Genomic DNA, 26,076 nt, shown 5'->3' with positions numbered 1-26,076 from the left:
TTTTTTTATTTTAAGGATGATTTCAGACAACATATGTAATTACATGATCACGCAGTATTATTTCTACAAGACCTTTTGCTCATCCAGTGACTACAAAAGCTGCATGAACAAGCTATGCATTTTGTACACAGATTTAAATTTCTTCATTAACTAGAAAAATACATGCAGAAGTCAGTAATTTATTCAGCATTAAAATTATTTATATTTTCTGATGTACCATTTTTCAAGATGTTTTAAATTTTTAGATGTTTCTGCTTCTGAACTGACTAATTAACAAAGAAGATGCCAAGCTGTTAGAAACTTCCCGATGAGAAGAAAAATTGAATTAGGTGTAACTTTATGGTGCTGAAAGTTAAATGCATTTGGATATCAGTATGAAGTGGTTACTAAGAGACAGAGAATTTCTATAAATTATTATATTTTAATGTATTTGTTTTCTGATAACGTTGAAGCTTCTTACGTGAGAGTTTTCGGTGGCAGCACTCTTTACATACTGGTTTCCACAAATAAGAAATTGCTGCAGATGCCCGATTACTTCCTTTGCATTATATCTATTTTGTTTGCAAAGGGGCTTTTAATAACTCACTATTGCTCTCAAATAGCCCTGTGCAAAGCATAAAATGGACACATTTTTGAAAACGGATGAGTGGGTATTCAATAACCTAACCAAGATCACAATGCTGGCAGGTTTTGAATAGTATGGTCGTGCCTTATCTTTCTGTTTAATTCATCAAGTCTCTAAATACACTACTAAAAAGGTGTCTGTGCACCTGGGCAAGGGTAATTATTAAGTAGCACTGTCAATTCTTACCTTATCTAAACATACTGCAAATACAAAAACAATTTATGCTTTCAAAATGTTAAATAATAGATTCTCTGATTTTAAAAAGACAAACAACTTTACTTGTAGTACTCTGTGAGATAAAACACATTTTGCAGCTTCTGTCTCTATGCTAATACCTGAAATTCAATTACAGAAGGCAATGTGTTGTTTTGACAGAGGAAACTGAAGACTCAAAATTACAATCTTTTTTTAAAATAATGTTTTAAACTTCTCATGACAGTTGAACCCTGCCTCCTTCCTAGATACACACAAAACATTTTTGTGGTGAAGTAGCTTCCTTAACAATACCACAACTATTTTCTATCTCACTCTAAAAACCTATACATGCAGAAAGAAAATGAAGCTTGAATATGTAGTATCAGACATAATTACCAACTATTGTATTAGTAGTGAATCCATCTCCTGACAGGAGTGGAAACATCACTCAAAGGTTATTTATTGAAATGGCTGATTTGTAATTTCCATTATTTAAGAAGTTTGGATATGGCAGTAGCTGGGATGCATGAGCAGGGAATTTGCTTACAAAGAGGCAGCTTTATCTATATCAGTTGACTGGCAACTCCCAAGCACAGCACTGTTCCAACAATTCGCTGTTTGCCAACAACATCCCTTGAAACTGCTTCCAGCTACACTACAAAGACATCCAACTGCACATCAAACCTCACTGCAAGGCAGCAGCAGGATTTTAGTCTCCAAAATGCTTCAGGCAGTTAAATTGGACTTTTTATATCTTAAATACCTTCAGTATTAGACAGCTAAGTAGCAGTTAATACTTTTTTTTTTCTGAAATGGAATCTGTATTCCAAATTTTGTTTCACAGTTATTAGCTTTATAAAAATTATTTCAAGTGCTTAGAATGAAATAGCCTCAGTATTAAACCTGCCCATAAAAGAAAATTGAATGTAATTAATGTTTGTAATGGTTTCTCTCTTTGCTCCTCGCTCTTCATTTTTCATCTAGCTCAACAAGCATCTATTAGCCTTTGAACATTCATATCACCAAATTACCAAGCACTAAAACTCAAGAAATATGCAAAAGGTACAAAACACCAAACAGAATTTGTGAAAAGTAATTTGCACGTGGCTCTTAAATATGGTAAATGCTGATGGCAAATTTTAAATGCTACCAAGAATTGCATACCTCATACAACTGTTTAAAACATCCATTTCATACATTCCAAATGAGGGAAATGCAACTGCAGTCCTATTCCTAAAAGCTCCAGGTTGAAAATCACTACATGCAGAGTAGAGTTGGTGGCTTCAATCAACTTAACCTTAAGCACAAGGATATACACAGAAGCAAACATGTGCAAACTTTGCTCAACTGGCAGTCAGGATAACACAAATTTCCTGTACTTCCCAAGCATATAATTTATTAAAATCAACCAGAAATTCAGTGGTAATGTTCATACCCAACATCTGAAAGTTATTATCTTTCAAGTCTGGGAAAATCTTTTGTTTTTCCCATCCACTCCTCCTAATCAGGAAAAAGCATCACTGAGTAATTTCAGTACTGCTTTAGCTTTGTATTACAGAACACTGATTTTACCTTTCCAAGCATTCTTCCAAGGAAGTAGTAATGTCGGGCGTATGAGTCTCCAACGAGCATCTGTGCAGCAGGGTTAGGGTAAAGCAGTCCCTCATTGGTGGTCTTAAAAAAACCCTGGTTGGGGTTAAATCCTGATTTGAGGAGTTCATTCAGGAATTCTCTGAAAATTCCACCACCATCAATACCAGCTTCATCAAGGCCGTGTGCATTAAGCAAGTGAACACGAATGCGCTTTTTTAGGTCAGGTTCTGCAGAGAAAGGAGAGAGACAAATGCAATTGTGTGCTTCAGTTCTGTATGCATAAAAACACCTGTAACTACACACACAAACTATATATGCTAGAATAAAAATTGACCTAGTAAATAGCAGCAGAACTCTTACTACTGGCTTGAATTTTGGAATATTCAGTTTGTGCAACACTCACTTGGTAGAAAAAGTCTTGTTTTAAGACATAAAAAACAGAAGGGGATAAGACCATAGGCAGGGGAAGAAAAAAATCCTACAAAATATTTAAAAGAAACTCAGGAATAATTTGAAAAATTTATTTATATAAAATATTGTGAGTGCAAGATTCACACGAACATGTGATTTAATTCAATGTAGTAAAATTCATAGTACTACATCCCATCATTAAACAGAGCCCTGCACTATTATCAGACACATTGTACCTAGAAAATCCTGTTCAGTCCATATGTATCTGTTGGCAAAGATTACCAAAGCAGATGATATCTAATGAATTACATAGAAAAATATACAAATTACAATTATGTGGATAAGCAAATGGGAACAAAAGCACTGTAAAAATAGGTTGTAAAGAGATTATTTAGGCTGTAATAATCATAAAGAATATGGGTGAGAATTACTTCTGTAAAAAACAAGGGAATTTAACTCTTAAGAACTTTCACATCTCAGAGCTGATACACCTGTAGCATACCAGTCAAATAAACAAATATAGAACTACATGGTAAGAACAATGAAGTGTTATAACAAGCTGATAACTGTAAACCTACCATTCTCAGGAGAAAGCTTATCATAAGCATCTTCATAAATATAATTTCTTCTGATGGTGACATTAATTCCATCCAAAAATGGCCCATCTCCTTGAACTTCTTGTTTATCAGCATAGATCAGTCTTTGAAAAATCTGTTAAAATGAGTGAAAAGAGCAATCACATAATTGTGCAGATCTAAATATTCAACAAGAGATGGTTATTCACTACTGTTACTGTCCTCTGAGCTGCCTCTGGCACTCACTTTCAAGTGATTTGTCTTCTCTCTCATTGAGCTGCAGAAACTTAATACAGAGCCGTGACCCCTGGAAGGGAAGGAGGGGGACAGAAATGCGAAGAACTTTTCTGTGCTAAGATACCATCCTCAGTTCTCTCTACATAAAGAGGCACATCTGCAGACATTGTGCCAGTGCTTCCAGTTTCCTCTCCCTAACTTTCAGAGCTCTGAAATGCAAAGTATTCAAAAACAAAGGAAAAAAGTCCCATGATTATTTCACACACAGAGAGGTTATTCTCAATACTGGTAAATAATTTTTTGTTGCTGTTTGAAATGGTGAGGAACATTCTCAGTAATAAGAATATAGGTACTTGTTCCCCTTGCATAAGCAGTGAACAAATAATTCAGGCTAAAATCATGGATATTACTGCCATATTAAAAAAATAACCAGAGCATCATAAAAAGTCAAAGCAATTATGCCAGGTGAAGTGCAAATTGAGCTTAACACTGTTCAATTTCAAATCTTCCCACCAGGAATCTGTTCCTCTGAAGAGTAACTAGCTAACTGTGCTTCTATGCCAAGATGTGGCATGGGAGGGGGTTGCCCAATGTATAATAATAGTCCCTCTATCCAGGGAGTGTATGTTTACTATATTCTCTCTTGGCATCATTCAATAAATAGTCTAGTTCATTTTCCAAGGAATATAATCTCCAGTTATATGTCAGGCCATTTTATAATGAAGAAGATTAAATAAGAGTCTGCAGGGATTTTTAAAAGCAACAAATTTACCATGAAACAGGAAATCTGACCACACCAAACAAAGGCAGAGTAAGGTCTCAAATCTACTGTTTTTATGGGCAACTGTTGCTAGTGGAGACGGTGCTTTCCAGCCAGGAAGATTACAGTACAGACAAAGCAGGACTTTCCTAAGGTACACAGCAGAAAAACAAGAGAAAATAGTCCTAAACTGCAGAAAGAGAAACAAGGGATGGACATAAAGAGAAAAGTTCGTAGGAGAAGTGATTAGGTATTGGAAAAGGTTATATGAGAGTTTGTGAAATCTCCATTTCTGGAGATAGACAAAACTCATCTGGACAAGTCCTTGTGGATGCTGACCTGAGTCTGAAGTTATTCATGTGTGAGGAATGAGTACCACCAGAGGTCCCTTCTGGCCTAAATTTTTCTGCAGTTTTGTAGCATCAAGACATGTGGCCACAGGTACCTTTCTTTATGTACAGAGCATGAGAGTATGCTCAGCACCACTCTCCTTCCTGAAGTATTAATAAATTAATAAACTACATACAGTTTATTAATTATTGTTACCCAACTCTAGATGCAAAACATCACCTGGTATTACATCTCATAGCAAAACTCTTTTTGGTACTGACTCTGACTCCCTACATAACCCAATGTTCATGGATATGTTAGTCCTGGAAATGAGAACTCTGATGCACAACTGAATCATTTGCAACAACTTCAGACAGACACAGAAAAACAAGCAACTGATTTGAACTGACTGAAGCACACACCATGGGAAATAGCATCACCATAGGCAATCTGACTAAAATATGGCCTAAGGAGGTGAGAACTAAGGCACTTGCTACAGATTGGATTCATTATCTCCCACAGACTGAAAGGTGCACCCCAATGTGCCTTAAGGCTGAAGGGGAAAACACTCCCTGTGGCCAGAAAGCTGAAGAGCCTACCATGGAACTGGACTCTGCAATTGCTGGTAGGAGTATCTGTTATCTGGTAAGTCAAGGTAAATATAGCATAAGGACCTCAGAAAATGAAAGGGCTTATGGAACAACCCATACACACAAGCAGCATTGAGCTTACCATATTAAATTACAGAGAAATAGACAGCAACTGACCAAAAGGGGAAAAAAAAAAACTTATTATGGTTGTATGCAAATTATTGCAACTTGCTCTGTGGAGGTAGTGGGAGACTCCAAAGGAATGCTGACTCACACTATTATACAGAAAGGACCATACACACTTATTCCAAAACACAGTGTAACAGGATCTCCTCTTTGAACTACAGAGGTTCAGTTATAGCTTCATCTTTATCTCAGAGCTCTCAAGACATTGCTACTTCAGTTTTTGTGATAAAAGCACACAAGGTTCTATGAATTCCAATTGCACAAAAAAAGGCTTTATAAATTCCAAAAACATAACATGTATGCATCTCAACACAGCTTTAGGAAGTCCGTAAGTTGGAAGGCAGTGACTAAGCCATGACACAGAGATCCCTGCTTGAGGTCAGCTCCTATCATTTCCCTGTAATCCTAGTGTCAGATTGCCATTCAGTAGTAAGATGTTTTGTTACAACAACTGTTTCACAGAAGGTTGAGAAAAAAACACACATTATCTACCAAAGCTGCCTCTATCTGTTTTGACAAATAAAGACTGACTTTCCCTATAGAATTACTCTTCATTCCCTTGACAGCGTCTTGAAACGTAGCATTTCCAAGACAATTTAGAGATCAGTTTTTAATTAATTGATACTGTTGAAAACTAACACAGCTTAAAAAAAAAGTGCTTAACAGAAAAAAATATTTAATAATATTCATGATGAAAACTGAAATAGGTAATAGAGCTAACAATTACATTTATAAAATCTCAAAAACATTTAAAAGCAAATTCAATCAATCAAGTACAAGAACCTTGCTAGTTTTAAACTATACACTCTATTAAACTTCAGCTACTCAGCTATGAATGCAGGAACTCTAGGTGTTAATTTCCCAAAATGGAGATCCATTATCTCATTTGGGGCAAACCCACTCGGTGCTCCCAAGTCTCCAGCTGTGACCCTGCCCTCTGGTACAGACACACAACCGGCCGGTGCTGTGCCACCACAAGAGGGTGCAATCATGCAGAACCATCTCTGAGCAGGGACTGCAAACTGCTCTCATCTGTCTTGGAATAAATGTTTCTAATTATAATGCAAATATTATTAAGGGCAATATAAGTAAGTAAGGGAGAAGTCATTAACTTCAAATGTTCAGCTGCAGCATGAGTGCTGAAGAAAAACAGTGCAGACTGCCATATCCTTCTGTAGGGAATCAACCCAATTTCTACTTCACTAAGTGCTCTTCTTACTCAAAACAAAAAGCTAAAAAAACCAATTGCATATTAAATTAGAAATTAGGTACCTTTACTCTTTCTTCAAAAGGAACTACAAAAGGTAGCTCTGTCAGAATTGCAAGTTGTCGTTCTTCAGATACAGAAAGAGGTGCTGGTTCCAAACCCACTTAAAATAGAAATAATAATTTTAAAAATTTTGGAAAGAACATTTTTTTAAACAATTTATTTTGTATCAAGTGACTCAATCTACTTTGTACAGAAATATATACATTAAAATAGTTTATTTACTGCATATTCACTCAAAGCCTTACCTTTCTTTAAACATCAGTTGCTACACACGACAACAAAATGCATATAAAAACACATACTTCCATACCTGTATTTTATTTAGAAAAAAATACTTCTTATTGACATTTTAGCTTAGGAATTAAGAAAAAATGCATGATAGAAGACAATTACTAACTGTGATGATTTAGAATTTTCATTGCAGGAATATACAATATTCCTACTCCCATGCTCAAAATAGTTTACAGTTATTGTGCTTTCTACTATGTCATCTACCTTCAATCAAGTTGTTTTAGGTAAAAACCTTAAGAATTAAAGTAATCTAAGGAAACCAACAGAAAGATAGTATTTATTTCAATGAGGTTTCTCTTGTAATAGCAATGGCACAGTAACCACATTAAATCACAATCACTGCAGAAACAGTGAGAACATCACCAAGAACCTGTATAATGTACTTAAGACAAAAATCTTGAAGAAGAATTCGAGAAGCCATAGCCGAGAGGCTCATTCATGCAGTTCCCAAATTACTGTGCAGCTCCTTTGAACCCACAGAGGGCATTTTTAGGAAACTACTCAACTTCTGGTGATGCACAGTAGAAAAGATAATCCTGCTCTAACTTCATGGGAGGAAACTCAGCTGGTGAGCACATATCTGACTGTAAATTAACTAAGTGCACTCAGTATTGCTCACTGACAAGCAACTGTGGCCAAGTTCCACCTGGCTTCAGTCTACAGAAGAAACACCACCCACAGTTCCTTGGCTGTTTAATTTTCATGTTTAATAACCACCTCTCTGAAAAAAGACTCCAGAATCCGGACTACTCATAGAGTGTATTACAAAATGAGTAAATGCTTCGCATCATACCCTCTCTGGAATTTTTTGATGACAGTTTCAAGATTTTTTTCTTTGGCTTCTACCCATGGTGACAAGCATCTCGCTGCCCTTCTGCAAATGGACTGACCACTTCAATGTCCTTTTTTGTTGGTTTTATGAATTCTCAAAGCACTTTAAGAAGGGATATTTTAAGCACCAATTTAATAGGATATGACCCTAAACATCCCTATTCTTGATATATATTCATTGGGGGCACGTTTCAACATCGCAAGCCTTTGGAATTCCTGATAAAATGCTTATTTGTGATTACCTTTAGTTTACTTAGTAAACATTTTTAATTAAAGTCAATGTATGAAGCCTATTAAGCTAACAGTTAAAAGCATTTTAAATGAAAAGTGCATGTACAGCAAAGGTAAACTACTACATGACTTCGACAGTTCAATTATTTCAGTCAATTAGTCAATTTTATCTGCATTTCTCCATCACAGCTTCTTTCTTTAAAGAGAAATATGGGATGGAGTCATCAATACAGAGGGCATTTAGAACTCACAAGTCTGCCATTTAAGTAAATGAAAAAGCACAAATAAACATGACCATATGTGATTCAGCAGTACTTTCATGCTAATTGGCTTTAACCCATATGGAGTCAAGAGGGATTAAACAAGTCATGTGCACAAGGTTACTGCTTGTTTTCACACATTCATGTTGACTGCACTTTCTTTTTAGCCTGATTTCATATGAAAACGAGCTTTACAAGAACACACTGTCACCTCCCCTCACCATCTTGCCTCCAACACACCTCTTGAGTTCATCAGCTGAACTTCAACTTTGACAGAGGAGATTCAAAAATACCAAGTCCAGAAAATTTTCAATGGGCCAGAGAGGAGAAATTCTTTTAGCGCCCTGAATACAGGCACAGCCAGGAAAGCAGTGCTCAGTGTGCCAGCTGACCTGAAGCCAGCCAGGAAAAGGAGGGCACACAGCTGCTCACACCAGCACAGCACAGGCAATCCTCATCCCCCAACTGCCTACACCATGGGAGGCACAAAATGGAGGGAACTGGGGACATCTGGGGAAGGAAGACCCAGTAGAGAGCTCAAGGTACTGTAGGTATGAGGGCAAGGAGACCAGGAGAATGTGATAAATGTGGAATAGGTTTGACAGTGGAGAATATCCAGACAGTATGAACAGCTGTGGAGAGTCATATAGGTGAGTGGAAGAAACAAGGATTGCTGATGTGAAGAAGAGGTGATTTCCAAAGAATGAAACTAAACTGAAAAAATATGTAATTAAAAATTCTCAGCAGTACTTAAACTGTGCCAACTAGTTATTATCTGGCAACTACACTAATAAGGTAATCAAAATGAACTTTCACCATCATAGCCACTCAAATAAAAATTATCACTAGAAGTCTTTAGGTTTCAACCCTGGACAAAGCTCTTAATTCTGTACAACCCTACAGCCACATTCAAAGGCTACAATCTCTGCATGATCTACTGTATCTGGCTAAACTAACTCAAGCAGATTGCATCATCTTGAAAGAAAGTAAAGACCCTTGTAGATGAATCATTCTGCCACTTAAAGGCCATATTTTTAATTAGTTCTTAATTTTTCACAAGTGCCAGTGATTTAATGATTATTTTACCTGATCACAGAGAGGTAAAATTCTAGAATAGCAAAGCTGAAAAGGTATGAAAAGCTGGCAAAAACAGACTGTCTACATGAGAAAGCATATTGGCACAACTAATCTAGTGTAAATTTACCCTGATTGCTAAGTTTGTCCCATTCTCTAATCTTTCTCTGCAAGTTCCATAAAATTCTGATATTTTGAGTAATTCAGAGGTTTAAGTTTCTGCCTTATCTAATTAGAGACAATATTTATAAATGAGAATTAATATTTACCGTGCAAAGACTGTTTGCTACAGTTTAATACATAATGAAAATGTTTCTTTATAGTATACAATAAAAGCAAAATCTCAATGTTTTACATCTTCTGCAACCATATTAATTTTCTATTTTATGCAACTGTCTTTTATACATATTAACACATTATTTTAAAAACACATAATTTCTCCACCTCATCCTTTCCCTTATCAATGCCAGCAGAAGCTTGGGCAAAGAAATTATTAAATTAATAACATTAAATATTCTAAAGATATACACACATGCATAAAAGTACACAATTTTTAAAAATATCTTAACCAAAACTATTGAAGATTGTCTTGCTTTTGGCTGCCAAGACTTTACTACAAAACTGAGTTCTAGGAAAGACAGATTTCTTTGCATAAGGCAAAGTCTCATTTTGACTTAGCAAAGCTGAAATTGCATAGACAGTGTCTTACCATCCAAAGTAGATTGCAGCGGTCCTATTCTCCCCATCCTCCTGACTCTCCAGACGTGTCTGGCTGATGGCACATACAGCTGTGTGACCTCACAAATTAACAGGATTTCACAGTTAAACAGCACCTAATTACACATTACAATTTACTACTGCATGCTAAGTACATGGAGTACATGCAGGAGTTTGTCTGAACACCTTAACATCTTCATTTCTGCTGATCCCTCCCTGTGCCTTACAGGCAAACTGCACAACCAACAACAATATAAATCCCACGGATCATTTAAAAATACCACACAATGTTACATTCAGTGCTGATACTTAGGATGCTAAAGAAGCTGACTTTGAATTTTGAGATGTCAAATATTCTGTCTATTTTGTATTGAGCATGTGTCACGATTCAAAGAAATCTAATCCACAGCAGGTATTAGCTTTTTCTTTTGCACACACATACACAGTTTTTGGGATCAATGTCATTTTTTTCAAAAGTTTCTAGAAAAAAAAAAGTAATTTCTAGGTGAGCTAAGTACAGAAAACGCTGCAGAATTTTCTTGTATTTCAGAAGAGAAATTTCCCCACTACAGAGCGATTCTTTCATTCAGCATTTTTATTATGAGAAGATGCAACTAAATGCTACCAGATTTCCAATTCTCCTCTGCTATAAATGCAAGTGATTTACACTCTTGCACTGTAGGGCAAGTTCCCCTTTTTGGATTGGAAACATGGTTTAACACACAAGTTTCTTAACAGATGCAAGACTCTTACATCAGAGAAAAGCAACACTATTACAGGTTTCAAACCACACAATCTGTGCAACATCAACATCACTAATACTGTCAGGAATCAAACACCTCACCACTGATGATTTGTCCCCTGTAAGGCTTTGTGGAAAAGGATATGACTCTTACCTTATCTGCTTTAATATTTTCTTGTTCTGAGAGCCAGTGATTTGGTGGACAGAAATTTCTCCTTGTATCCCTAGATTTCAACATTTTCACTAAGTTTGTGATGACCTAGGTGTCAAAAACATAGACATTTAATACACATTTAGCACTGTGCATGAAATTACGTAATTCACAAAGCAGAAGCTCTTTTAAAAAAATCAGTAAAGTATAAAATTGCCACTTATTTTTAACTCACAAAAACTTGCTTTTAGATTTAAATACCTTAGAGAGAAATTAAGTAATCATGGTTCACTTGCAAGACATCAAAAAAACTGGCTTATTACAGTCTCACTCCAAAATCTAGAAACTGAGACTACATAGGATTTAGCAGCACTGCACACCTAAAGTGCTGCATGCCAGTTCAGGGAAGCCCAAACAAATCATTATCAACATTAAACTATTTATTTAAAGAAAATAACACCTAACCAAGTATACACACAATGTATATTATGCATGTATATAACGTTCTTTTATCTTCCTAGCAAAACTGAGAGGCTGAGAAAAATTGTTTTCATGGTCACTAGGGTATCTTTGCAATTTTAGTGTTTTTCCTGGCAGTTTCCTCCAACACAGAAAAAAAATAAAAGTAGAGAAACCAAGCTAACAAGTTCTCCACCTCAAGCAGAACTGCCATACTTGGTTGCATGCCTTCTGCCCAAAGCTGAATCAAGTTCGCTCACCACTACATAAAACATAATTAAGTGCAATCAATAGAATAGTAAATTACTAAGCTAAAAAGACATTATCACTGCTACAATGAACAGCCATCTGTTTGGCAACTTTAAAGTACGGCACTTGGAAAATGAATAAGAAAAAAATGTACACAGAGCTTTTCTGAAATAATCTTGCTAAAAGACAGTCTTAATAGACAGGTGTCAAGAGTAACAAAGTTTAATGGGTCTTCTAAAGGATTCTGTGTCTAGATGCTACACAAAAGAGCTTTTAACATCCAGTTTTTAAGGTAATGTCTTTATTCAAGAGAGAACAAAGAATGCTATTAAAGGAACTGTCTGATTACATGGGAATTTTCATCACCTTTCCCTTATAAAATTCAGTGCAGGTTACATGAGTCACTGAAGCTCTCTGGTCCCATTACCACTGTAAGTGAGGCAAACGTTTTTAAAGAGGAAAGTAAGATCAGAAAAGACTATTCACATGAAGACTATGTAAAATACAATATTTTACAAGCAGCTAAAAGAAACCCTAAAGGAAGCTGAATCAGAGTAGGTGAAATTGAAGTTTCTCCTGCAGAATGTATGGGTACTGAGAACACTACCTCAGCTGCCACCCTAACTCAACAATTCTTTGTAAAAATTTTCATAAGTATGTATTCCATTGAAAGAGAAGATGTACTACAATAATAAACATTAAAATGGGGATTTCCTTCCAATAAAGCGTCCAGTGCAAGCAGCATTTAAAATTAAAACTCAACAAAATTAGAAACTTGATTTCACAGGATTAGCTTAATATTAGTGAAATAATTCTTTTGTTCAACTAAATCCATTTTCATGTACTCAGATTAATTTAAGATTTTCTATGGAATCTGTAACAGCTGACACTACTCATCACTCTACCAAGCCAAAAATGGGTGATTCTGTTGAATGAAGACATTTGCACATGTAAATCTAACCAAAGACCTCCAATCTGTTAGCAAATATGCACATCATTGTCAGTAGCCTGTTTCCAGATTTACCATTACCTTGCAGAAGCAAAGCCTATATTTATACATATATGTGCGTGTGTCTACATATACATACATATTTCATTCTATATACATACGTATTCATTCATACACATACGTATTTCACTAAACACCAGACATGGAAAATACGCTAAAGAAGTGAGGAGTTAAAAGAAAAAAGGAAAAAGAAATTAAAAGCACAACTGATAAGGAAGGAATGTGCCCTTTTTTGGCCAGCAGCTTGCAAAAGCTTTAGCAAAGATCAATCCTATATATTTGATAGATATATTTGATATAGTGCAAAAGAAAGAAAAAGCATTTTCTACTTGAATTTATAACTACTTTAGCTTTGTTTTAATGATTTGGAAGAAGGTACTGCTGCCTGCTTACTGGCAGGAAGCAATTTTGCTGCTGCCCTCAGGAAAGACTCAGTGCTATGAACAGTAGTTTTCTCAATGACATTAACTTTAGCCTTCAATTTTTATCTGTAACAACAAACATGCTTCTGAAGAAGCAAACAAGGGAAACTTTGGTAGTATTTTTTGGGTAGAACTGGAGCCTTTCAGATATCCCCAAGACTTTTATTTCCAATTCAGCTGATGGAAGACAACCCTGGCTCCTGAACATAGTAAGAGTACACCCAGTTTTGACAGTTCCACTACGAGTATAATTCCTGACAGCCAAAGTGGGACAAAGTAACTCAGGATTTTACAGCTTTCTGAATGACAGCAAAATATGATCAAATTCACCTGAAATCCACCAATTTACACAAAGATTGATTAAGCATAACAAACTAAAACAAGTGGAAAGAAGGAGGCATGATATGAACTGCATGCATAAAAATACCCCCAATCTGACATCTTTCTCAGAAAAAAAGATATATTGGGGGTTTCATCAGTGACCTTTAAATCAAAAGTTTATTTGGCAACTTAAAGACAAGGAATTAAATTATATTGTGCAAACATATATTAGATAAATCTGTGCAAATTACAAATTCAGTGGTGCATTAGGACTGTATTCAATGCAATCAAAACATTATCAGTTACTCTCCCTGCTATTAATGCTTATGCTCGTAAGTGAAATGTGTTGTAAAATCAGGCAGAATAGGCTGGATAGAGGCTACCTTAGACTTGTAGAATGAATAAGCATTCCTTAATTAGCCCATCAGGTTAAGTGCAAGCCTTAATGGGCCTTTCCTAAAGTCTAGCATGACATCTTTCTCCAAACATGGCCAAGAAGAAAGTTCCATTAGCAATATTAATACAAGCTTAGTTGATCATTTTCATTCAATTAACTTCTTTCAATTAAATAGATAGCTTGACAAAAGCAGTGATAAAAGACCTAAAGGGACAGCTGATGACTCGAACTGAACATTAGTGTGCGAGAGGTCGCCAGTATTAAACAGACTGTAAATCTAGCATTCAATTTGGAAAATGCATTTCTTCTGCTCCCACTTCTTTAATGAGCAATTTTAGCTGACTAGATGTGTTTGCTGCAGAATTTTCATGACAAGTCAAGCACTCCTTTTTTTCAGCAACAGTTATATTAGGGCTTTTTTTTTTCCCACCAACATTTTCAGCTTTTCTTAACTCATGTCTTAGCTAGGATGAAACCAGCAGAAAAACACTGGTAGAGATCCAGAAAGAATATACATTAAATTCACATTTCCTAAGCTAGAGTCACCTTCCCTTTAGTATTCCAGCAAACCCAAAATGAGGGGACACCAAAAGGTTTTAGAACACCCACAAAACTAATACAGCATGGTACCAATACAGTGAAGTCTCTACAGACTTCTAATACAGTAATACCTGAGTAATCATTAGATTTTGTTAGAATTTCACACCTATACAAAATTATGACTACATGCTTAAGCACCTTGCTGAATGGGAGTCGGAGTCAAACCCCGTATTTTACACAGTAACTGTTTCATGAACAAGACAAGAAGAAAATTGAGAGCTGACAGAAGGAAAAAAAATAATTTGTTACAGTTACCAGAATTTAGTTACTTGAAGTTTAGCACATATGCCAAACAGCAATCTTCCCAAATCCATATTTCTTGTTGCAACAGCAATAAAATTAGAGAAAAAAATATCCAATTTCATATCTTCAGCAGAATCATGAAGATTTATTCAGCTACATTCTGAAAATTGACACAATTTACCTTGAATAACTGAATCCACCTTTTCTGTTCTGTCTGTATACATTGCTGCATTTCTGCGTTTTTTGTAACTCCAACACTTCTAAAGGCTGCAATATATTCCTCACGAACTTCTGGTTTTGTTTCTGGGTAAGCCAACTTTATGATTCCTAGACACGCATCTCGAAGGCAGCGGGAGAGTATTACAAGCTCTTCTAGTGTAAAAGGCATCATTGATGATTGTCTTTGACCTACAACTACATGAAACACAAGCTTAAGTTTCCTTAAATGACTTTTAAAAACCCCACTTGTTTAATTAAACTTTAATATTCACAAACACAATCTAAAGGTAGAGAAAAGAAACATCACCCAAAAAGAGAATGAGTAAAATTTAGAAAGGAGATCAAATCTTCAAATTGTTTGTAGTCACAATTATTTTAATTACTATATCCCCTTGATCTCTTTTGTGATTCCTGCTATGTTAAATTTATACATTAAACTACAGGTTCAGTCCAGAAGAAGTTCACTTTCTTCACTAACTCATTAAAATTATCATGATTAAGAACTTCCATATCAGACCCTGTGTAAAGCTAGGGTTCCCAAGGTGCAGACCATTAATTTTTCCCTCTTTTTCCTAAGTGCAATCACCATAAAAGAGCCAGCTGACAGCTGAGTGCTCAGGGGACCATCAGCAAGCCAGCCCAGAAGATCCTTCCTCCCAGATGTCCGCAAATCATTGCCCAGGGAACTCTCCAGACTCGCACAAAAACATTTTACAAAGCACTGCCATTTAGTATGTTCAAAACTCACCTTCTATTGGGTCACCAAAGAATTCATTATCATGAATAGAAATAAGTGAGTGACTAAACAAAGAACTGAAAAGGTAGAAGAGAGGGATAATTCGGCTAGAGTCCTCTAATGACATTGGAGAGCCTCTTGAAATCACTTGAAGGAGTGGCACCATAGACCTTGAAATACAAATGCAGTGTAAAAGAGAGGGTTAATAAAATACTTTAAGAAAGTTCTATCTTCAGCATTCTAGTAAAATAATGTAGTATCAGCTCCAACAGCAATATAAAAAGAGTGTTTTCAGTTAAATAACTATTATTTACAATTCTTGGAAAATAAGGTTACTTTTCTCAAGTTCTTGTCACTGGTACCTCAGTGTCTCCATGACAAATAAACTTGGGCATTAACGAATACAGACTGCAGATACTTTGGAGACACAAAGCAAAAAGAATAATTCTCTGCATGTCAGCACTGAACACATCTGTAGGTCCAGTACCTCAGCTCCCAGGAAAGTGGTTCTGCCACCATCTCTTTCTGAACTAGTCAGAGCATGTCAGATAAAACTCACACACTTGGGATGAATGACCTGGGGCTTCAGTGTTTGTAATCACTCCAAGAACTACAAAATGTTCAACTCATTTAAAACAAGAAGTATTTTTCTGTCCGATTCCCAAGATTTTCCTCAGTTTTATGAAATCACAGGAGATTAGTAATCACTAGCAATTACCTTTTCACTAGATATGCTCTATTTTAACAAAGAATCAGTTCCAGAAATAGTACAATACATACCCTGTAATCATTCGTGTAGTCATTGAAGATATCAAATACCAAAGATGCCTCAGGAATCTGGCATTAAAGGCTAAACTATAAAGAAGCCTGTAAGAAGAAGTTCAATTTAGTTCTGTCTTCCAAAATACTGTATTCACAAAACACAGTGTTCCTATAAGAACTTTTCTGTCAAGCATCTCTCAGAAATTAACAACTTAAATTTACATTTTCATGATGACAGGCCTTACTCTGATTAAATCTGGTGAAAGCCCCAAAAGCTGAAAACCAGCCATACAAAACCTTATACCAAAAATAACGATTTTCATTAAATCAACTACAAATAATACAATATAAACCCACATTTCCAGTTGTTCACAGAATTCAACAGATATTAATAAAAGTAATGTAACACTGAATTAATGATCTGAGATTTTTTTAAATTCTAATTACACCAAACTAGTTAACAAGTCACTTCTGCGGTTCTTCTGACAGTAAGAAACACAGAAATTTTTTTGCAAAAGGCAGATTAAAATACCTTCATTAATGTTAGAATTACTAACAATTTTACTGGTATACTCAGCTTGGCAGAGAGAAATCAAACATAAATGGAACAATGTCAGAACAGCTACACATAAATGAACCCATATGTAGAGTGAAAATTGTTTATTGTTTGTTCGAATTTTTTTTATTAATTAGTAAAAATAAATATGTAATTTCACAAGTCAGTTATATAGAGAATTTACCTTATCACATTATTTCAGACAGGATTACAGTATGATAAACTTTTTATAGAAATGAGAAAGAAAAAACTTGCTGAAACTAAGTCACCCCTAGTGTATTTTCTTCCCACTGCAGGAAACAACATGTAAGATAAAATCATTTGAAACAATGTCTTCTAGGAACCAAACTGGATTTCACTGACCAAGCAGACATTTTTCAGGCATCAAAGAACGGTATTCAGTTAATTTTTCAAGATGCTACCTTCCTAGGTCTCCTAATTGCTATTAGGAAGTAAGTAAAACACACAACATCTCTCAGTGGTCAATAGTTTTGCAGCATCAAAATTCTCTGTGACCAGGCATACAAGAGATAGGAGGCTGGGAAGTGTGAGCAGGGAGCAGAAAACAATTTATTGTGGACCACATGGAAATTAAAATTTGCCAGATGGCAAAAGGAAAAGAAGCACACATTTCATTAAGGATAAAAACTGAAGTATCAATAAAGACTTAAAAACATTGGAGAATGGTGTAACACCCACACAAGAACACCTACACACCCTCTCACAAACCAGGGCACAGTGCCACACACCCCTGGGTCCTGGCTCACTGGCTGCTCCTCCTGCTGCCTTCCCACAAGCACAGTCTCAAACCTGACCCCACAGCTGGTCCCTTCCTCGGGCTCCCAGTTCACCTGCCCCCAGCAGAACCAGCTGCATGGACACGGATCTGTGCCAGGGTAAAGCAGCACGAGGCGGGCAGAACTCCTCACTAAGTACAGAGGACCCTTTCACAGGTACAGGGACTTTTGAAAATAGAGTAAGGCCATGCAGAACAATGGGAAATGAAACAAGCAACCTTGAGTTTGCAGAGTGCCTCTTTGAATTTTAAATGCATAGATCAGCACCTTTAAAAAGAGATGGGAGTTTCACCTGTTTCAAAGAAATTGCACATTGGGGACATTACCAAGTCTGAATCAAATTTGAAACAACTGCAGCTAATGCCAGTTTTAGATAAGCTTTGCTGTTATATTCTACTTTAACTATGTGGTTTTTTGAAAAAAATCAACCTGAATTTGATACATGAGAATTCTATTCCTTTCTAAGTCACATTATTGTGACATTTGGTGAAAATTATGCATTAAAATGTAAGGACAGTCTCATCCTAGCTGATTTAGAATAAGGATTTGTATTTTAATGTTTAAGTATCTGAACGATAACTGAGATATCTTGGTTTCTGAAATGAGAAACTTCCTCAGTGACCTTCAGTTTTCAGTTTCATATTAAAAACTAAAAGTAATTTGGCACCTTGCCTTCAGGTCTCATGCAGCTTCCAAGTAAAAACTTGTTAATTTCACAATCATCCCTGAAAATTATGTAACAGTTTGAGCAGAAATGAACAAACATTATGGACAATGAACCTATCATAATGTAATTCATTTTTTCAGTCTAGCAATATTCAGCAGTAATGAAGGGGAAAAAAGGACAAACCTTAAGAGCTTATAATAATAACCTTTGCCTAAGTTTTAGACATTTTTATTCCATATCCGTGATTCAAGCAGTCAATTGCAGCAACTGCTCTGTTTCATGGCTCAGTTCCAGAAATACTGAATGCATTCAACTTTCACATTTCCCTTTCCTGAAAATCTGGTTAAGTACAAAAATGCACATTTGGTAGGAGATGGTACCCTAAAGCCTGTTTCATTAGTATGAAATAACTGTAAATATGAAGCAAGTTGATTCTTCAGTTCTAAAGCTTCCATTCTAAAGTTTCCATACTGTGACTGGAACACAAACACAGAACTGCAAACTGAACATAGAATGGTGAATTGGGCCATGTGTTAAAAGATATTTGTATCACTAGATTCACTTGAAATTTAATCCACTGCAAAAGTAAAGATGGCAGAAAAAACCTGCTACCTTCCCACTCCAAGTACAGAAATTGGCTTTCCACATTCAAAATGACAACTGTAACCAAAAAATACCAAAAAAACCCACCTCCTTGCCAAAATGCAAGGATGGCTTTGAAAAGTTGTATCAACACAAAATTGCTGTAATAAAGTTTCAAAATTTTTGGTTTCACGTTGACAAAAAAAAGAACTGTGAAAAAGCAAAAAAAAAAACCAAACAAAACCCTGGAGAATCAAAATAGGTCAAAATCTACCTTCTTTGAAAAGACGTTCATCTGCTTAAAAACAGCCTTTCCAGGTAGAGCTACATTAAAATGACAGAGTACAAGAATTCCTGATAAACTGCAGAAGAGTATAGGGATGGCTTATATATCCTAAGGAAAAAGCCTTATGAATACACAAAGTTTAGAGATCAGCTAATATAAAGCTTGAGTGTCTATATAGTCTTGACCACTTTTTCCTTTAAAGGAAAAAAAAAAAACAAACAAAAAACTAAATCACCCACACACAAAAAAAAACACCACTCTAGAAATAAAAAAGATTACAGACTTTTTGATTTTTAGCTAAGCTTGCAAAATCTAACTCTTCATTTTCGATATTTGCATTATTCTAAAAACAAGCCAAGCAGTTTAAATTCCTCATTGCAACCATGAGGTTTTGCATTTTCTTGAAAATCTCACTGAATGCCACCAACTTCTTTATTATGAAATCATTATTATTATTATTATTATTATCGTGTTTTACGTAATGGATTCATTAACAGATTTTCTATAAAGCCCAACATTAAGATTTAGCATGGTCATTTCAGAAAAAAAAAACCTATTTCTCTTCTACTTTCAAGTGGAAAAACACACACTGCCTCAGCCTCAGGCTGTGATAGAGTTAAATTCACTTTGGTGATTCCTGTTAAGTATCAGTTTTAATCATACCAAATTAAATTATCTGTTCCCAAAAGTAAGTACATAACGATCATTTATTTAGAACCTTGTTTCTCTCTCTAGGTATCTAATTGTCCACAAAGGCCATATGATTTATGTCTACTTGCCAGAACAGCATTTTGGGCACCTCTGGTTTAAAAAAAGTGTCAAATTCCTCCTGTGCAATGGGACAGATTAAATGACCCATTAAGCTTAATTTAGCTGAGGCACCACTACAAGTTAATTAGTTAAAGGCAAGATTTTCAGTCTAGGTCATAAATTGGGCCCAGTTTCCCACTGAGACCATTTAAGTTAATGAAGAGAATACAGCAGAATGAGAGGAGCTCACACAGCCTGCGACAGGTCACTGCTGCTGGGGCTGCAGATTCTGTCACTGCAGAACTGTGAGGTGTCACAGGTATGAGACAGCAGCACAGCCACTGCTAAATGAACTGTCTTGCCCTTTAGGCTGCTTTATGCTTCTGTCTCTTTCTGTATTGGACCAAGAATGTAGAGCAAAGCTTAAAAAAAGAAGGTTAAAACTGCATATACAATGATTTTTGCCTTTAAGCAAAACACAGCAGTGTCAGAACATTGCCTAAAGCATGACCCCACCAGCCCCATGTAAAGCCTGGGTATCTCAGCACACATATGAAGACAGACTGCTCAGATCACACCAGAGTGGCTTCTGCTAAACAATTCTGAACCACAGGCTAAGATGAGCAATGCCACAGTAAGGAAGCAGTAGTGATAAACAGTGACTATGGAACTGTTAACCCAAGGCAAGCAGACCCAGGGGCACTGATCAGACAGCTGACAGCGACCGACGTTCAGTATCAGCACAGCTCTCATCACTATTTAATACTCAGCTGTAATAAAGTCTAATATTTGTAACAAAAAAGAAGTCAAAAATATTTTACAGAAACAGAACTTACTATTTATTTGAAGTATAGTTTTAATGAAAAAAGTCTTGCAAGTCTCTATGAGAATTACAGTCCAAGACAAAAGTTTTCTCTTTGGGTTTTTTTTTTTACTAACCGTATTCAGTAATATGTATCAAGTTCATAGTAAAAAGATTAAAGCCTTTTTAAAAAGAAGCAGAACTCCCAATGGCTCTTTACAATCAGGATTTATTTTACACCTCCAATCCAGGTTGCTGAACACAGGCTACAGTCAGGTTTCTCTTGTATTGTGACCTTCTTTAATTCAGCCTGACTGCATATTCCCTGAATTATTCAGTGTCCACCAAATTTCCTAATAATTAACCCAAAGCAATGTTTTTTTTTCATTTATGCAACTCTGGATCTCACCACCCTGTCTAGAGCATCAGAAAGTAACTTTACAGGCTTGCTCCTTTCAAAACTACATTATACTTGTGGGTATCTTCTTCCGGTCTTGGTCTCTGCTGCAAAACCAAGGAAAATGACGAGTTGTCTCAAGACCACCAATGTTCCTAATACCACACAATATCACCTTCATCAGTCAAATCACAGAAATACTGAGAAACATCAAGAAAAAAAACGCACTCAGATTTAACTGAGTGCCACAAGTCTATATTCTGAAAAGCTCATCTTTGCCTAAGAAGGTAAAAAAAACCCACAGAACTATTAAAACAATACTGAGATATTTGTCATTTGCTCCCTTCTAAAGCCTGTGTTGATCTTAGTCCAATTTTATTACTGAAAAATTATTTTCAATTATTACTCTATCATCCCATTTTTCAGATTTGAAGCTCCTATGTTTTTATCATTATTTTATATTACAGATGTATATGCTGTTAAATAATATAAGTCTTTTTAACAACTCCTATTTTAAGCCATTTGACCCAGTATGATTTCAAACATGAAATAAAAGAGCACTACTAAGCTTTTAGAATATATTAAAAATAATTTGAGATAAATTATTTTTTCTTACCTATTTCTACATTGTTTTATTAAGTAGATACACTTCACTCTGTTAAGTAATGTAAAAGTTCCAAAGCAAGTGTAGCTTCTTCCAAAAGACTATAATTAAATTTAATAAAATATGGGCATTAAAAAAATCACCAGACACATAAGAAAAATGAAGCTTTATGACAAAAAGTCTTTTAACTATCTTTTTAAATTCCACAAATAAGCATTATCTGTCCTTCAAAAAACACTCAAAAATTATGTTTAGAATAGCTGCTTGGTAACCTAGGCCAGGTCTAAAATGCACTGAGAATAGGACAAAAGATTGACATCTGCTGAAATGATGATCCCTGGCAAACCCAGCACTTACGGCTGACTTCTAAGTCAGAACCAGTAATTAAATGCCTATTTTGATTTACCAAATATCTGTGTAAATTAAGTTCATTTTGACCATGGAAGTAAATGCACTGGTATCGCAGAAATCTTGTTATCTACAACTTCTAAAATTCAGCTGTTCAAAGGTTACAATTTGTCATTTATTTTCTACTAGAAGATAGTGAGTAGGACTTTCATAACTCCTGAATTTATCCAATGTGTAAATAGCTTGTTATCACAAATAAGTGCAAAGACCCAACACAGCTTCTCAGAGGAAATAGATGCCATACTCATACAATTAAAGTTCGGTGACTTCTTTATTCATTAAACACCCTTTTCCACACAGTTCACCAGCAAGCCTCCAGTCAAAGCAGTGATGCATTTCAGCTCAGTAATTACTATCCAAGGCAATGTACTACTTGCAACAATAAAGCTGGCACACTAATTCAACCGCTGCTATGATCTTCAGGTCTCACATCCTGCTCTAATGCAATTAGTCTACAAAGAACTAATTACCCTAATCGAGCAATCACAGTTTCACTGACATCTTACTTCCTCTAGCAGCTATAAACACCACTGGGCTAAGATAGCACCTAATTAGTTTTCTGTATCGCTGTTTACAATGCAGTTTGAATTATGTTTACAACATTCCCTAAATACTTACTTTACTACCAGCAACGACATAGGTACTCAAAACTACTTGCACCAGAACAGTGTTAATACTTATGGGTCTCAGTTTGATAATAAAAAGGTCAAGAATCTTCTCCTGTTGTTCCAACATTTGTGGTTTGCAATCTTTGTACAAACTGCACAAATGAACATGTCCTTTATTTTCATCTCAGGTGCCAACCCCCCCCCAAGCAATAGTGATTACCAATAGCTAGGAATTATTTTAATTTGTAGCAAGAGATTTTGCCATATACTAAAGAGGGGTGTGAACAAGTTGGTTTCAGTGCTCAGCTAGTCAGAGAGACTGGGTAATTCATAGCACTGAATGTTTTAAAACAAGGTAGTCAAATTTCTACTAGAATGACACTCACCACTGCCTCTGAGCAAGAGAACAAATAAAAGGCTTCCAATAATCTTGAGAGGGCACAGTGAACAGTAAGAAAAGTAAGAAACAAAGAACTTACTCTTCGGTTTACCTGGAATTACTGTTTAAATTCCAAAATACTAATTTACTTCAATTTGTTGTAAAAGAAAACATAGAAAAAACTCCACAAGGAATTTAAAACAAGTCTATCAAAGAAAACTAATTTTAGATGTATGTACTACAGCTCAAGATGACCATTATTTCTACTTGCCTGACTTTTGGCACCATCATTCGGTGTTGTACCATTAGTGTGTGGCAGATGGATGCCATCAGGGTAAAGACCTCTTCACTAGCTGAATCTCTCCAAACCATGTTCAGCAGAGTATTTGTCTGCTGTTTTGTGTCCAGTTTCTTCAGGCACTCCTCAGTTATGTACTGGACTGATATTCTCCCATCACCCTACAAACACATCAAAGGAAAGTTTACTTTTAATTCTTTTTAATGATATCTCCTTTTCTATTAAAAAAAAAAAAAAACCAAAAAACTTTCAAATTTAAGTAGAATGAAGTTTTCTTGTACAATAAATGAAACAAAAGCACATATGTATATCCAGGTCTTAAAAATATCAGACCCAAGAGCCAACTTAAAGCCCCAGGAAGGTTAACTGTTGTGCTTTGGTATCCATCCTTCACTGAGGCCAGTGAAAATACTGCCTTTACTATAAGTATGCTCTGCAACACTTACATACAATGAGGCAAAATCACTTACTGGCATGAAACATGTGAACAATCATCTCTTCTCCACTGACATGAGTCAGCATTGGACATGAAACCCAGAAACGGATGTTGACTCAATTTCTTTACAAGGAGTATTTTCACATTCATAATTCTTGGGTTAACAAATGAAAACAAAGTTCAGGGTGGTCAGTACATGTCTGGGTAATACCAGCAGTGTGTGAAGATGAATGCTTTCTCTTGGCATACAACCGAGTCCACCTCAACCTTTGCTTTTCCTAATTTCCTATCATTATCTTGCCCCCAGCTGAGCAAAGCAGTCAGGCTCACTGAAGGACATAAGTTAACCAGTTATAAATTTTTAAGAAAGAGGGGTTCCCCACCCACTCACTTTCTATTTTTTTTTCCTAAGACAGGCATGCATGAAAACATAGAATATATACAAAAAAATCACAGGAAAAACACATAAAAAACTATATTGCAATAAATAGTATTTATATAAAGCCTCCTCAGCCTTTATTATATAAATATAAAAATTTATATAAAGCCTTCTCAGAGCAGGTTTTTTTTCTAATTTATGAATTAGTGTACGTTATCTGTGAACAGAAATTACTGCTCTGTTTTTATCTAATCACATCTTTAAGCATCACCAATCTGTAAGCCACAAGTAGAATCTTCCAATATTTACATTGCACACAGTGTGTGTACCTGGCAAATTAAAGTATTTTATTCATACTACACTGGTAAAGATTTTGGTGTGACAATAACATGCAGCATCTAAAAAAACTCAAGTAAAGTGCTGCAGGTACTCCCTGGCAACATGGCTCTTCCTAAGTTCTTTTTTAATGAACTTTAAACATAGTAAAAATTTCTCACCAATTTTCTAGAAGGAAAGCATGCACACTAAGTCAGCCTTTGATTGGCTGTGTCTTCTGAAAGATTGTAAAGGCCACTAAGAAACTACTGAATTTACATCTGTCCAACTTTGGTTAGTCAAAGCCTCGATATGAGTAGTAGGAGGCTAAAGTTAGCACAGCTTTATTCTAAGTTTAAACTATAGTGAAGAAATTCTATTTATAACAGTGTCTCTGTGTATTATTACAGGAAGCAGGTGTTTCCCTTTGAGGACTTTTGAGTTAATGGGTATATACAGATCTATTCTACAGGATAAAGACTTTAGTTGAACTTGTAGCTTTTTTTCCACGAGAAAAAAAAATTAAAATACTAAATGGAAGTATCAGTGTATTTCATGATATCTCAGCATCATCATGGACCTACAGAATACAGAGTAAGAAAATCTCTGTAAAATATGAATGTGAAAAGGCAGTTTTAAGCCTTATTTAAAATAAAAGCTTTCTAGTTCCACAGACATGCTATCTGTAATTTAGGGTCTATTGTTACAGTAAGGAGTTTGCTTAAATGTAAATAATCAGTTCCATTTGCTTTCAGTGTACAGTCATCAATCTTTAAGAAGCAAACAGGGTTCCTTCTACACCTATGGAAAAATAGTGGACTTAAGAGTGATCATGTTTTTGCCTATCTGCTGTTGCTGCTGCTGCAGTACAAATCCATTCACAGGAATTCTGCACTGCTTACCAGTGTAGTTGTCATTTTACTGATCTCTTCATCTTCATCTTCAGAATCACTGTTTGCATCTTGACAATTTGTACCAGCAGCAGACACAGGCAGCTGAGAGAGAAAAGTTTGGAGTACCCTCAAATACACAAGAAGTCCTTCCTCTGAAAGGGATCCTAGAACACCATACATTGAAACAAAAGAGCGTCAGTGAGATCACACTGTGCCATAAAAAGTATTTTACCAGAAATACCTGACCAAAACAAGTTATGCCAAATCTTACCAAAATAGTGCATTTTTATAATGAAAAGGTAAGAATAGGCAACAGAACAGATCTCTCCAACACTTTTATCCACAGACTGTCCTTTTTACTTGGAAGTAGACATGTTGGGAAAATATGTAACATATCAATTCCAATACGAAAAAAACTATGAACTGCCCACTC

General features: G+C 35.7%; 1 protein-coding gene across 1 annotated transcript in view; it reads right to left on the bottom strand.

The window, feature by feature from the left end:
• The window catches only part of UBE3C (ubiquitin protein ligase E3C), a 71,522-nt gene that overhangs the window by 25,616 nt on the left and 19,830 nt on the right, over window positions 1-26,076 (bottom strand). The window contains exons 9-18 of the mRNA XM_058830816.1: window positions 25,653-25,807; window positions 23,594-23,781; window positions 16,505-16,591; window positions 15,737-15,894; window positions 14,951-15,183; window positions 11,073-11,177; window positions 10,169-10,256; window positions 6,775-6,872; window positions 3,403-3,535; window positions 2,393-2,640 (exon numbers count right to left, since the gene is read on the bottom strand). Coding sequence (XP_058686799.1) covers window positions 2,393-2,640; window positions 3,403-3,535; window positions 6,775-6,872; window positions 10,169-10,256; window positions 11,073-11,177; window positions 14,951-15,183; window positions 15,737-15,894; window positions 16,505-16,591; window positions 23,594-23,781; window positions 25,653-25,807 — 1,493 coding nt within the window. The remainder of the gene's footprint in view (window positions 1-2,392; window positions 2,641-3,402; window positions 3,536-6,774; window positions 6,873-10,168; window positions 10,257-11,072; window positions 11,178-14,950; window positions 15,184-15,736; window positions 15,895-16,504; window positions 16,592-23,593; window positions 23,782-25,652; window positions 25,808-26,076) is intronic.

This window comes from Poecile atricapillus, chromosome 2 (genome assembly GCF_030490865.1).
Source record: "Poecile atricapillus isolate bPoeAtr1 chromosome 2, bPoeAtr1.hap1, whole genome shotgun sequence".
NCBI classification, from domain to species: Eukaryota; Metazoa; Chordata; class Aves; order Passeriformes; family Paridae; genus Poecile; species Poecile atricapillus.
Note: the sequence above shows the minus strand (reverse complement) of the source record. Positions and strands in the feature narration are given on the sequence as shown.